The sequence below is a fragment of the Marmota monax genome, unplaced genomic scaffold (genome assembly GCF_021218885.2).
Source record: "Marmota monax isolate L192 unplaced genomic scaffold, Marmota_monax_Labrador192_F-V1.1 WCK01_AAM20220418_F8-fsc00015, whole genome shotgun sequence".
Taxonomy (NCBI): domain Eukaryota; kingdom Metazoa; phylum Chordata; class Mammalia; order Rodentia; family Sciuridae; genus Marmota; species Marmota monax.
This window is the reverse complement of record NW_026692194.1, coordinates 19,711,874-19,724,569: the sequence shown is the minus strand read 5'-3', so window position 1 is coordinate 19,724,569 and position 12,696 is coordinate 19,711,874. Positions and strand designations below refer to the sequence as shown.

The 12,696-nt window shown below is 50.6% G+C and overlaps 1 protein-coding gene across 10 annotated transcripts in view; it reads left to right on the top strand.

The window, feature by feature from the left end:
* The window catches only part of Ttc7a (tetratricopeptide repeat domain 7A), a 115,424-nt gene that overhangs the window by 43,357 nt on the left and 59,371 nt on the right, over nucleotides 1-12,696 (top strand). For all 10 annotated transcript variants that reach the window (XR_006847250.2, XM_046424712.2, XM_046424729.2 and 7 more), the window contains exons 6-8: nucleotides 793-871; nucleotides 1,659-1,816; nucleotides 2,327-2,390. Coding sequence is in view for 9 of the 10 variants with exons in the window: in XM_046424712.2 (XP_046280668.1) it covers nucleotides 793-871; nucleotides 1,659-1,816; nucleotides 2,327-2,390 (301 nt within the window). In the remaining variant the exon portion in view is untranslated. The remainder of the gene's footprint in view (nucleotides 1-792; nucleotides 872-1,658; nucleotides 1,817-2,326; nucleotides 2,391-12,696) is intronic.

The following is a 12,696-nucleotide window of genomic DNA, read 5'->3' as shown; positions in this document are numbered from 1 at the left end:
AGGGGAGGCTGGCCAGAGGAGGAGGCAGATGGCCTCTGTGTACCATCCAGATACTCCAAGGGGTGCTGGGAGGTGTTTTCAAAATGCGGGACACAACACATTGGTGGTTTGCAAGGTGGACAGGTGTGGACTGCAGCCAACAGTTTAAAAAGCAGAGTGGGGGTGGGGGTAAAATAGAAGACAGTCGACTGCGCATAGCGGAGATAGGTATGGTGCCGAGGAACTTCAGTGTCAAGCGAGGAAAGCCTTGGGAACACAGGACTGCTATGTGAGGTGTCCTTCTCACTGTGGGTCACACTGTTATAACTCTAAAAACCATGTCAGGGCACAGAGGGCTGACCAGAGGGAGTGCCCTGGCTGGCGTGGCTATCAGGCCCAAGGTGAGGTGGGCCAGCCTGGGCCTGGTGATGGAGATGCAGAAGTGAAGACAGATTCTAGCGTGGACAAGATACAGCAGGTAGAGGTGCAGAATTGAAGCGACTCGAGTCTGACAATCCAAAGGTGCTTGGGCCAAGGTGACATCTTGTTTGCAGTACTCAACCTTGGTATCCTTTTGGTGGTGAACTAGAACCCTGAGTTGCTGGGGGCTTTGGGAGAGAAGGAACCTCTTTCCTCTTTGCTTGTTGATGTCCAAGGCCTCCTAGAGTTCCAACTCTGACCTTTCATGCCAGTAACTGGAGGTACTCAAAGGGAACTCAAGCAGGCAGGCTCCTCCCTGGATCTATAGGCTTGATGAGAATATCTGAGAGACCAAGGCTGGTAATGCCCCTGCTTCTGTCTCCCTCTCTCCAGGAACATCGTGAAGGGCATGAGGGAACTCCGGGAGGTTCTGCGGACTGTGGAGACCAAAGCAACGCAGAACTTCAAAGTGGTAACGTGGCTGCTGGCTCTGGCTGTTTTTTTCAGGGGTCAGTTTCAGTGGAAGACAACAGAAGTGCTAGCAGGCAGCCCCTGAACCAGGGATGGCAGTGTGTCATGTGCAGGTGCTACATGCCCCTGCTCATGGCAGACATTATTAATCAATCTCATCCTCTTCCCACTGAGCCCGAGAAGCACCTTCCTATTCTTCTCACCAGAGCCCGAGCACTGAATGAGAGTTAAAATCCAGTGCCATGCCACCCCCCCCGCAAAACTGTCCTAGCAAGGCCATATTAGTAATTCTTAGGAATTTGTTTCCTAACAAATGTCCTTGACTCTGCTTTCTTGCCCTGACTCAGGCCTGCCTTCTTTGGCCTTAATTCCTCTAAAGTCATAACCACAGCTGCTCCACTAAAATTTTTGATCACCTGTCAGAATCTCAGCCTGGCTTCTAGTAGAGAGGCTGCCTGAACTTGTGGCCTCCTGTCCTTCTCCACCTCTTGTAAGGGCTTCCAGGGTGCTCAGAGCTGCGCTGGGCTCCCTGGGGTCAGGAGAAGGAGAAAACGAACACCTAGTCTAGGAGAGGAGAGAAAAGATGCAGGATAGCTACCCAAAGCCAAAGGAAGGGGTGGAGACAGCCTCAGTGCTGGAGGGACTGACCCAAGCCAGGGGGCCCCTGAGGAGTGGAGGGGCAGTGCACTGCAAGTCGGGCAGATTGGCTGGATGGTGGGCGGAGGGCCATCGAGGTGAGCCAGGGGAGAGCCCATGTGCCCAGGTCTGAGTTCCTTCCTTTCTGCCAGATGGCGGCCAAGCACCTGGCGGGGGTCTTGCTGCACTCCCTGAGTGAGGAGTGCTACTGGAGCCCCCTGTCCCACCCTCTGCCTGAGTTCATGAGCAAGGAGGAGAATTCCTTCGTCACACAGACCCTGCGGAAACCTCACCTCTATGAAGGGGACAAGTGAGTTCCACTCCCCTGCTGGACCACACCACTCTCCCTCTGTGCACAGGGTCTGTTTGTGCTGGCAGCTCCTCACTCTGCCCTGCTCCCTCCCAGCCTCTCCCCTGCACAGGGCCAGGCAGGCTCTTTAGAGACATGGGTGGATGCAGGGAGAATCTAGAAGGCCCAGAAGCCAAATACATGATCTGCCTTCCTGATACTCTTGCTTTTGACACATTGCCTTTCTTATTTGTGCCAATATAGGATGGGGTCTGGGGCCAATAGGAAGAGCTTCTTCCTTGCCCAGCTGCTTCAGGTGGTGCCGGGGGCTGGAAGGGCCAGGTCTCCTGTGGTCTTTCAGATCCATAACTGGGGCGTGTTAAAGAGCTGCACGTGGTATCTGGTTCCTGTGAATTATGCAGGAGAGGGTCACCTTACCAGGCTGGTGCTCACTCAGGGCAGAAGGTTGCATGGTGGGCCAGACCATTGGTGAGGGCTGGGCTGGAGCCAGGACTGCTGTTTATCTTTCAGCCTCTACTGCCCCAAGGATAACATCGAGGAGGCCCTCCTGTTGCTGCTCATCAGTGAGTCCATGGTAAGCCCCGGGCACCTCTTGGGGCCTCTGATCCTGGGGTGGGCCTCGTGGAGCTTAGGCACAGCCACCCATGACCTGGCCAAGCTCTGCCTCCCAGGGATGCACCTATGAGGGAGCGTCTTGGCTCTGCTCCCCCGTAAGGAATGTGAGTCTAGCTTCTTTCTTAGGCTTAGGTTTGGCTGCACAGGCTGCATTGGGAGGCCTGTCGCCAAAGGGGTAGGGACTAAGTGCACTTCCCCTCCTCTGGGGTTGCAAAAGGTGATTATTACACTCAGCAGGGCGCTGAGTGCTGTGACAGACACAGGAGCGCTGCAGGAGGAGCCTGTGCCTTGGAGGCAGGAAGCCTGGGTTCAGGTTCCAGCTCTGTCCTTGTTAACTGAGGGCCAGGGGCAAATCTCTCTGTCTCTTTCTCAGCCTCTTCCCTATAAGATAGATGACAGTAACTCAGAGGTAAGTGTGGCCTTAACTCAAGTGTTCATGCAACAATTCTTGATTACTTGCCTTGTGCCTAGATACCAGAGTTGTTGCAACAACCAAAAGAGAGAAAAGTCAGTGCCCCTGTGGGAGCTTACGTTTTAATGACAGGGAGAGGACAGAAGTTAATAATTCCAGCATCCAGGGTATCTGTGTATGCATGCTCTGGAAAAATAAGTCAGTGCTTGCAGGGCTTCACAAAGGAGAGTGCATCATAGTTGGATGATTAGGAAGTGGTGAGATGAAGGATGGATTGGACAGGTCTAAGGAGAATTGGAAAGAGTGAAACAGGGATCCCAAAAGCCAAATATAGAGATGTATGTCCCCATGGCTGGCTGGAGTCAAGTCCTCCAACTGGGTCTATCAGAGCTGGTGAGGCAGGACCACCAGATTGAGGAATAGGTCTTCTAAGACAATACATCTGAAAGCAGTGTGCAGAAATGGAAGTTAAGTCGGGCTCAGTGGCACACACCTGTAATCCCAGCAGCTTTGGAGGCTGAGATAGGAGGCTCACGAGTTCAAAGCCAGCCTCAGCAACTTAGCCAGGCCCTAAGCAACTTAGTGAGACCCTGTCTCAAAATAAAAAATAAAAAGGGCTGGGGATGTGGCTCAGTGGGCATCCCTGGGTTCAATCCCTGGTACCAAAAAAAGAGAGGTGGAGGTTAAGAAGCCAAGACCCCTTGATCTGGGTCCCTGAACAACCAGAAATTAATGTTCCTTTGGACATCCGGGAGGGGCGATGACAGGGCTTGTTTAGGAAACTTGGATGATGAGTTGTGTCTGGTTCCACAGCTCTCCTGGCAGGTAGGTGGCAGGAGGGTTGATGGACCGTGGGGCAAAGACACTCCTTCCTCTACCAGGCTGGTCCACTTTGGGTATAGAAGTCCCCATGTAGGGGCATTTTTTTGGGTATTTGATGTGGAGTGTCAGCTGGCCAGGCATCCTGTAGGGTATGCTGGAGGTGTGCTTGTGAGGTGGGTAGGTGCTGCTTAGGGGAGGGAACCTAGCTGGTTAGCCAGATATGAAGGAATGGAGTTGCCAAGTGCCAGGTCTGATGTTCACAGGAGAGCAGTGTGCCCTTCACAGGAAACATTCAGTTTAATACCAATATGTTCCCATTTTACAGATGAGAAAAGTAAGTGCCTGGGCAGGTATATTTCTTGGTCAAGGTCACATATTAATAAGCTTGTGGTCATGATCCAAACCACATCCATCTCCCTAAATGCCTTCTAAAAGTGCAGGTCCTGAGTGAGCTCCTGGATTTCGATCTTGATTCTGTCTCTTGCTACCTGCTCTGATCCTTGGTTTTTTCATCTTTCAAAAAATTTAATTTTGAAGATTGAATGCATCGAGTCTTTAGTGAGGACTTTATAAACAGGGGACATGCCATTGTCAGTGTAACCATGGCTATCATTTCTCCAAGGCAAGGCTCTGTCGCAATGACCCACTTTCTATAGATTTGACTTGATCAGGGCTCCCAGGACCAGATCCCTTAAGGTTATTTTGCCCCCTTACCTAAAGCTGCTTCAATTTTCCCAAGTGTAGAGCTGCCTTATTGGTAAAATACAGCCCACACTTGAAGCCAGGTGAATGCTTCTGAATAGCTGCTTCCCTCCAAGCACCTCTTTTCCAGTATTGCAATAGGGAACATGTCTGGCCGAGCTGGCCAGGAGACTCAGGGGTCGCAGCTGGTGCTGTCCTGGGAAATGGCTGAAGCAGTTTGCAGGGTGATGGGAGGAGGCACTGCCACAGGGTTGTCTGGTTGTTTCCTCTGGCCCACACCCAGCCTGTCAGACATGTGGAATTTGGGGGCAGAGCATTGTCAATGGACTTAGCTTTAGTATCTCCCCTACAAAAGCCTTTCTTCTGTTCTAAATCTGGCATCTGTGACCCAGAGCTGTTTCTCAGAGACCAGACTTGCCTTCCCTCCTGCCTTTGTTTAACATCATCCTTCCTTCCAGTCTCATTCTTGATCAGCCAGAGAGCTAGGTGTGGGTTCCACTCCAACAGCCCCCTCCCCAGGCTCCTGCGCTGACCACCCCCTACCTGTGCTCCTTGCACCTTCAGTCTGGCCTCATGTGGCCTGTGGGATTTTCCTCATCTCTCTTTGATGCTGGCTGGGTTTGGTTGCAGATGACAGGCTTGGGGAGAAACCTCTAGAAAAGCAGTTGGCATCCTTGGCTGCTACTTGGGTTCTGCCAATGATGCAGAATTCCTTTCATTGCAGTGAAAGCTGTTCCCGCAGAGCCAGCCCATAATTGTCATCACTTCCCCACTTCCAGGATGACCAGAGCAGCTGCTCCAGGGGAGGGTGTTTGTAGGCTTCTTGGGCAAGCACCCTAGTTTGTGGTTTGGGACTCAGAGGAGTAACTGTGTGGGATATGGACGTAGGTCTGGTGCCTTGGATATGGTTTTTGTTACACATAAATATGTGATCAGAATGAATGAGGAAGCTCTTGAGAGACAAAATAAATAGAAACTACAAATGTAGTGGCAGTAATCCCAGCAGCTTGGGAAACTGAGGCAGGGGAGCACAAGCTCAAAGCCAGCCTCAGCAACTTAGCAAGGCCCTAAGCAACTTAGCCAGACCCTATTCCTAAATAAAATATATTTTTTAAGGGGGCTGGGGATGTGGTTTAGTGGTTGAGTGCTCCTGGGTTCAATAACTAGTACCAAAAAAAAAAAAAACCAGAAAGAAAGAAACTGCAAATGCTTTCAGAGAAGTGCAGGGATATGAGTTATAACTGATGCAAGGTTTGTGTTTTGGACTTAGTTTTGTGATTTGGGGGCCAGAAGAACATTTTAAAATTCATTTACCCACTATTCATTCATCTACCGTTCTACCCACTCATCTATACATACATATATACATATGTACACACATATGTACACACATATACCCACCCACCATTCATCTATCCATCCACCCACCCACCCATTCGCCATTTATCCATCTTTAAGCAGCTATAACAACCTGAACCATGCTCAGCACTATAGATAACAATGATGATCCATTCTTGGTCCTGTACCCAGGATCTTCCCATCTAGTGCAGACTAGAATTACCCCAATCAGCTAAACCCCAAATGCAAATGATGGTGGTTTTTTGTTTATTTTTGTAATACTGGGGATTGAACACAGAGCCTCACTCATGGTAGGCAAGTGCTATTCCACTGAATTACATCCCTAACCCTTTTTATTTTTATTTTATTTGGACAGGGTCTCGCTAAGTTGCTCAGGCTGGCCCTTTCAGTCCTTCTGCCTCAGCCTCCTGAGTAACTAGGATTATAGACATGCACCACCATGCCCAGTTTTTGCAGGAACTATAAATCAAACCAGTCTGATTTTCTTTTAATAATTTTTTTAGTTATACATGGACACAATATCTTTATTTTGTTTATTTATTTTTATGTGCTGCTGAGGATCGAACCCAGGGTCTCTCACACATGCGAGGTGAGTGCTCTACTGCTGAGCTACAACCCCAGCCCCAAACCAGTCTGATTTTCTTGGACAGTTGGAGAACCAGGAGATAGGGCAACCTTTGCCTTTTCCAAAATACTGATTCAGAGCTTAAAAATATGTGCTGAAGCAAACTGAATCCTTGGTCCCTTGTTTTCATTCAGCTGGGGAAGAAGTCACTGCTTCTTTGCTCTCTCCGAAACAGAAAGGGCACAGAGGCCTGGCATGGAGTGAGGGTGGGTAGATAGATACAGCCCTGGGGACTGGGACTCTGCCAGGCTTTATGCCATACCCATTGCTGGGTGTCTATCTGTCTGTTTGATCTTGAATTTGTCATTCATATCCTATGCAGCCTGGGAAAGTTCCTTACCTCCCTGAATTTCAGTTTTCTCATTGATAAAGGGGAGCTAACCAGCCTCTCTATCAGGAGTTTGGTCGGATCAAGTTAGAAAATGAAAACAAAGGTGCCTGGTCCATACATACGTACACATTGTTTGATATGTGTATTTGTCCTAAAAAGTACTTGATTCCAATTTAGTTATTTTTTTCGAACATATATGTTCTGATATGGTTGAAATACTGAGGATTCCATCCAATTTGTGGGATTTTCTTTATTTGGGGGATTTTCTTGTGTGTGTGTGTGTGTGTGTGTGTGCACGCAGAGTTTGGGATCAAACCCAGGACCTTGCACATCTAGCCAAGTGCACTACCACTGAGCTATCCCCCTAGCCTCTGTGTGTGTGTGTGTGTGTGTGTGTGTGTGTATGTGTTTAAGGACTTCCTGGGCTTGGTTCCATTTGGGACTCAGAAGATGAGACAGATTGTTCCAAGTGTTGGCGTCTGGTTTGCTGTAACACAGGCCTTGCTCTGCTGAAGGCTGCGATGGTGAAGGGGCTGATTCAGTAGCAGTGGGAGAGCCTTGATTCCATAGCAGTGGGAGAGTCTCTCATTGGCTGCCAGGAAGAGCTATGATTTCTGCCATGGGAGCTCGCTGCGGCAGGCACATGGGGGCTGGCATGGGCCTGGCCCAGGTCGCTGGGTAGATGGAACACGTCACAGAGCATGTTATTTCTTGGCCCTGTGAAAGCCGGTGGTTATTATGTCTGCTGGTGGGGGACAACAGCAGGAGCCGAACATGACAGCAACCTCCAAGGAGGGGAGGCACTGGGCACGGATGCTGCTGGGAGGCTTCTATCTAGGGTGATTGTTGGGCATGTCAGCAGGAGGTCCTGAGGCTCACTCCTTGCCTGTGGAGAGCTGTCTCTGAGAACAGGGTTGGGCAGGGCCTTCCACACACTGCCCCAGGAGCATCTTTTCAGAGAAGCAGCGCCTGAGGCCTGACTGGCGCCTTGCCCGCCTGTGTTTTGCTTTCATTCTTTCTCCCCACGCTCCCCGAATACTGGTGAAGAATCTGGGGCCTTGCACAGGCCAGGCAAGCGTGCTACACGGAGCTACCTTCTCAGCCTTGCTTTTGTGCTTTCTTAAGCAGAGCCAGCCTGGTGACATGAGTGAAGCTATTGGACACTGCCCCAGAGACACCTGGTGGCAGGGAATGTCTGAGTTCTCATCTGGGTCACCATTACCTATCTGTGTGCATTGGTTGTTTTGAGAATGATAGGATGACATTTAGAAGGTTTTCCCCTGTCCTTCTCTTAGACGGGAGCCCTGTCTCAGTCTAGGATTAGAGAGGAGGTGGGCAGAGGTGAAGGTCAGTGTCGTCTGAGCCCTGCAGCCAGCAGAGGGTAGGAACTGAGCTTGCACCTTGCCAGGTCAGAAGGAACAGATGGAAGAGCAAGGGGCAGCTAGGGCTCAGGTAAGTAGCAGGTCTTGGACTGGCCATCAGAGATTGGAACTCAGCGTCCTCATCTGGGAATAGGGGACCTGTGGCTTTATTGCTAACCCTTTCATGGAATTACTGTGAGGCCAGATACGATGATGGGCATGAGAATTCAGCTTCTAATAGAGTAACACCTAACACAAGCCTAGGGACCGCTGTCTGAACTTGAGTGGCATATGCCTTAGGTTTCAGGTGGGCTGGCCTGGGGAAATGGAGATTCCCATATTTGTCCCATGGATACTTGTCCAAAGAGCAGATGTGCATCCAGGTGGCAGTGTAAGCTATTGGATCAAGGGGTTTGTGGGGAGGAGCATTGGCTTTCCCTCCTGGGGCCACCAGAAGCTGTAGGAGAGAGTTCTTCCCTGGGAGTCCTGTCAAAGGGACAAAGGCTAGGGGCAGGGACATCCGTGGAAGCCCTGCCTGGGGTTAACTGCACAGATTAAACTAGAGCATTCCCAGAGACAGGGAGCCTGGGTCTGGGCCCCGAGGTCGAGGCAGTCAGTGCCAGGTAGGGGAGGAGGCAGGGAGAAACCCCGAGAGCCATATGGAGGAAGGTGGTGGGAAGGCAGTTGAGTGGCCATGTATTACTTTAAGGGTGCCAGGTGCACTCATGCGTGACTGCGTTTGATCTGGAGGATCTCCCAGTGCAAGCCGGAATCTGAGGCCTTGTGAATAAATGGTGGAAGGGAAGAACCGCAGGAGGAGGCGGGCACGCATTCTGTGCAGGCTGTTGCTGAAGCCTGAGGTCTGTGTGGCTTAAGGGCAGTGAGCCGAGGGAGGAGGAAGTGGGACAACTGGGGACTCTGAGGCCCTGGCAGCTGAGTCTTGCTCCGGGCTGCTGAGCTGCACATGAATTCCTACTCCTTGGTGGCTTCACCCATCAGCCCCCACAACTTCCTCCTTTCTGCCAGTTTCCCCCACCCCACCCTGTTACCATGGTTACATACACAGGCGCTGCCTGGCAACCACAGTGTTTCAAGGCAGCCCTGCCCCAAAGCCATAGTAACCTCCTGGCAAACCTCTGCTTCTGGCTGTCCCCTGGGGAAGCACGCTTCCCTCTTGGCACAGGTGCTGGTTTGCGTAAGATCTGAGGACTCCCAAGAGCCTGCCTTCCCTACTGGCCCCAGAAACCAGGAGGAGGATTTGCTCTGCTGTACTCCTCTTTTCTGTTCCTATTAGTCTGACCTAATTAATGCCCAGTTCTGCAAATCCACCCCTCCCTCCAGCAGCGCGCCCTCAGCGGCCTGTTCTCCTCTAGGCCAAGGTCTAGGGTGGGTGGGGTTTGAATCTTCCTCGCCGGGGAGTTGCTCACTCTACGAAGGTGTATTAGTGAGGTTCTGTGTCGGAGGCTGTGCTAGGGGCTCAGACTCGAGATGACACAGCCATGTCACAAGGACTGATGAACCAGTCAGGGATACACAGGGCTCATCCCTGTGCTGGTGAGGGTGGGAGCCCTGGCTTCCGCGGCGAGATGCATTGACTGCAGGAAGGGGCCACCTTGATGGCGTTGTGAGGAACCAGAAGGCGTTCCAGTTGACAGGGAACTGCAGCGTGACTAACTTAGGGCCTTAGTGACGACAGGGAGCTTCAAGGAGCTTCCTGTGGCTGAGGAGGAGCTGCTGGGTGAGCAGTCACGGAAGGGCAGAGTGGTAGCTGGCTGCTCACAGTCCCCTGGACCTGGCAGATCTGCAGAGGCGGATGCATAGGCTCTGGATGTTCCCAGCCAGGCTTCACACCCCCCACCCACCAAAAAAAGCCACCCCTAATCAGACACAGTCATGGTGCCTGTAATCCCAGCTCCTCAAGACACTGAGGCAGGAGGGTCACAAGTTCAAGACCAGCTTCAGCAACTTAGTAAAACCCTGTCTCAAAAGAAAATGAAAAATAGGGGGTGGGGCTGGGGATGTAGCTCAGTGGTAGAGTACTTACCTGGCATGTACTAGGCCCCAGGTTCAACCCCTAGTGCTGGGGATAAAACGAAAAAAACAAAACAAGAAAAGCAAAGCCAGGCACAGTGGCACAACCCTGTAATCCCAGCAGCTCAGGAGGGTGAGGCAGGAGGAACACAAGTTCCAAGGCAGCTTCAGCAGCTTAGCGAGGCTCTCAGTAACTTAGTGAGACCCTGTCTCTAAATAAAAGTACAAAAGAGGACTGGGGATGTGGCTCGGTGATTGAGCGGTGGTTGAGCGCCCCTGGGTTCAATCCCCTGTACTAAAAAAAGAGAAAGAAAAGCAAAAAGCCACCCAGCCTCTCCCCTTCCATCCTGACTTCTCCATCCCACCAAAATTCTGGTCAGGTTGCACTCAGCATGTGCACGCGGTAGCCCCCTCCCTGGGTCTCCCTAGGGCAACGTCTGTTCCCCATCTTCTCATTGCCTCCCCCCCCCCTGCCGCCCCTGTAGAGGCCCCCTCCCTGGGCTCCGCCCCAGCTGTGAGAGGAGCTGCTGGAGGAGGAGTGGGAGGTCCATTGCTGGGGGTGAGAGGAGGGCTGTGTTTCTTTTTAGCTCCTGGAAAACCTCTCCCAGAATCCTTGTTGGTGAATTTGGAGCCCGACCCCACATTATGTAGATCGTAGCCAACTTTTTCTTCTATCAGACGGCGTGTCTCTGATTTGATATCAAGCTCCTTGATCCATTTTGAATTCACCCATAGCACAAAAGTTAATAAATAGAATCAACAAATGGGACTTACTCAAACTAAAAAGTTTTTTCTCAGCAAAAGATACAATAAGAGAGGTAAATAGGGAGCCTGCATCCTGGGAACAAATCTTTACTCCTCACACTTCAGATAGAGCCCTAATATCCAGAGTATACAAAGAACTCAAAAAATTAGACAATAAGAGAACAAACAACCCAATCAACAAATGGGCCAAGGACCTGAACAGACACTTCTCAGAGGAGGACATACAATCAATCAACAAGTACATGAAAAAATGCTCACCATCTCTAGCAGTCAGAGAAATGCAAATCAAAACCACCCTAAGATACCATCTCACTCCAGTAAGATTGGCAGCCATTATGAAGTCAAACAACAACAAGTGCTGGCGAGGATGTGGGGAAAAGGGTACACTTGTACATTGCTGGTGGGACTGCAAATTGGTGCAGCCAATTTGGAAAGCAGTATGGAGATTTCTTGGAAAGCTGGGAATGGAGCCACCATTTGACCCAGCTATTCCCCTTCTTGGTCTATTCCCTAAAGACCTAAAAAGAGCATGCTACAGGGACACTGCTACATCGATGTTCATAGCAGCACAATTCACAATAGCTAGACTGTGGAACCAACCTAGATGCCCTTCAATGGATGAATGGATAAAAAAAATGTGGCATTTATACACAATGGAGTATTACTCTGCATTAAAAAATGACAAAATCATAGAATTTACAGGGAAATGGATGGCATTAGAGCAGATTATGCTAAGTGAAGCTAGCCAATCCCTAAAAAACAAATGCCAAATGTCTTCTTTGATATAAGGAGAGTAACTAAGAACAGAGTAGGGTCGAAGAGCATGAGAAGAAGATTAACATTAAACAGGGATGAGAGGTGGGAGGGAAAGGGAGAGAGAAGGGAAAATGCATGGAAATGGAAGGAGACCCTCAGGGTTATACAAAAGTACATACAAGAGGAAGTGAGGGGAAGGGGAAAAATAATATAAGGGGGAGAAATGTATGACAGTAGAGGGAGCAGAGAGAGAAGAGGGGAGGGGAGGGGAGGGGGGATAGTAGAGGATAGGAAAGGCAGCAGAACACAACAGACACTAGTATGGCAATATGTAAATCAATGGATGTGTAACTGATGTGATTCTGCAATCTGTATATGGGGTAAAAATGGGAGCTCATAACCCACTTGAATCAAATTGTGAAATATGATATATCAAGAACTATGTAATGTTTTGAACAGCCAACAATAAAAAATTTAAAAAAAAAAAAAAAAAAGAATCCTTGTTGGTGGCTGCTGTCACAGGGAGGGAGGGGGTTTCTTGGCCCTTTCCTTCCCCACCCTATCTCCTGATCAGTTCTTATTAACCGGGCTGGCTCCAGTGACCAGCCTGTCTGGGGAATTCCTGGCATTCCATACTCTCCTAGGCATTTTCTGCTGGGCCCCATGTCCCTAGGGAAATGGACAACTCTCACTGAATTTGGCTTGACGGGCAGCCGTCAGCACCCCTAGGCACTTGTCTGTCCCCCTGCTGGAAATGCCCCCGTGAATGAGCTGCCTCCTTGGGGCTGGGACTTATGTTGGCTTCCAGGGGCCTCCAGGAGAGCACACTTCAGCCCAGCATGCCAGTCATGGCCGGAACCAGCAGGCCATGGGGTTTCTGTCTCCCCAGCCACTTGCTCCTGGGAGCCTCAGCTCTGGATCTGAAGGAGTGAGAGGCAGGACCACCTGGGGGTGGGAGGGCCCTGTGGATCTGATGAGGGAGGCCCCGGAGGAGGTTTCGGGGCCTGGAGCTCCTTCCTGTTCTGTCAGGAAGGTGAATCCTTGTTCTTGAGGTGGGGGTGGGGGGCAGACAATGGGAGGGAGATGCTGGACAGGACAGAG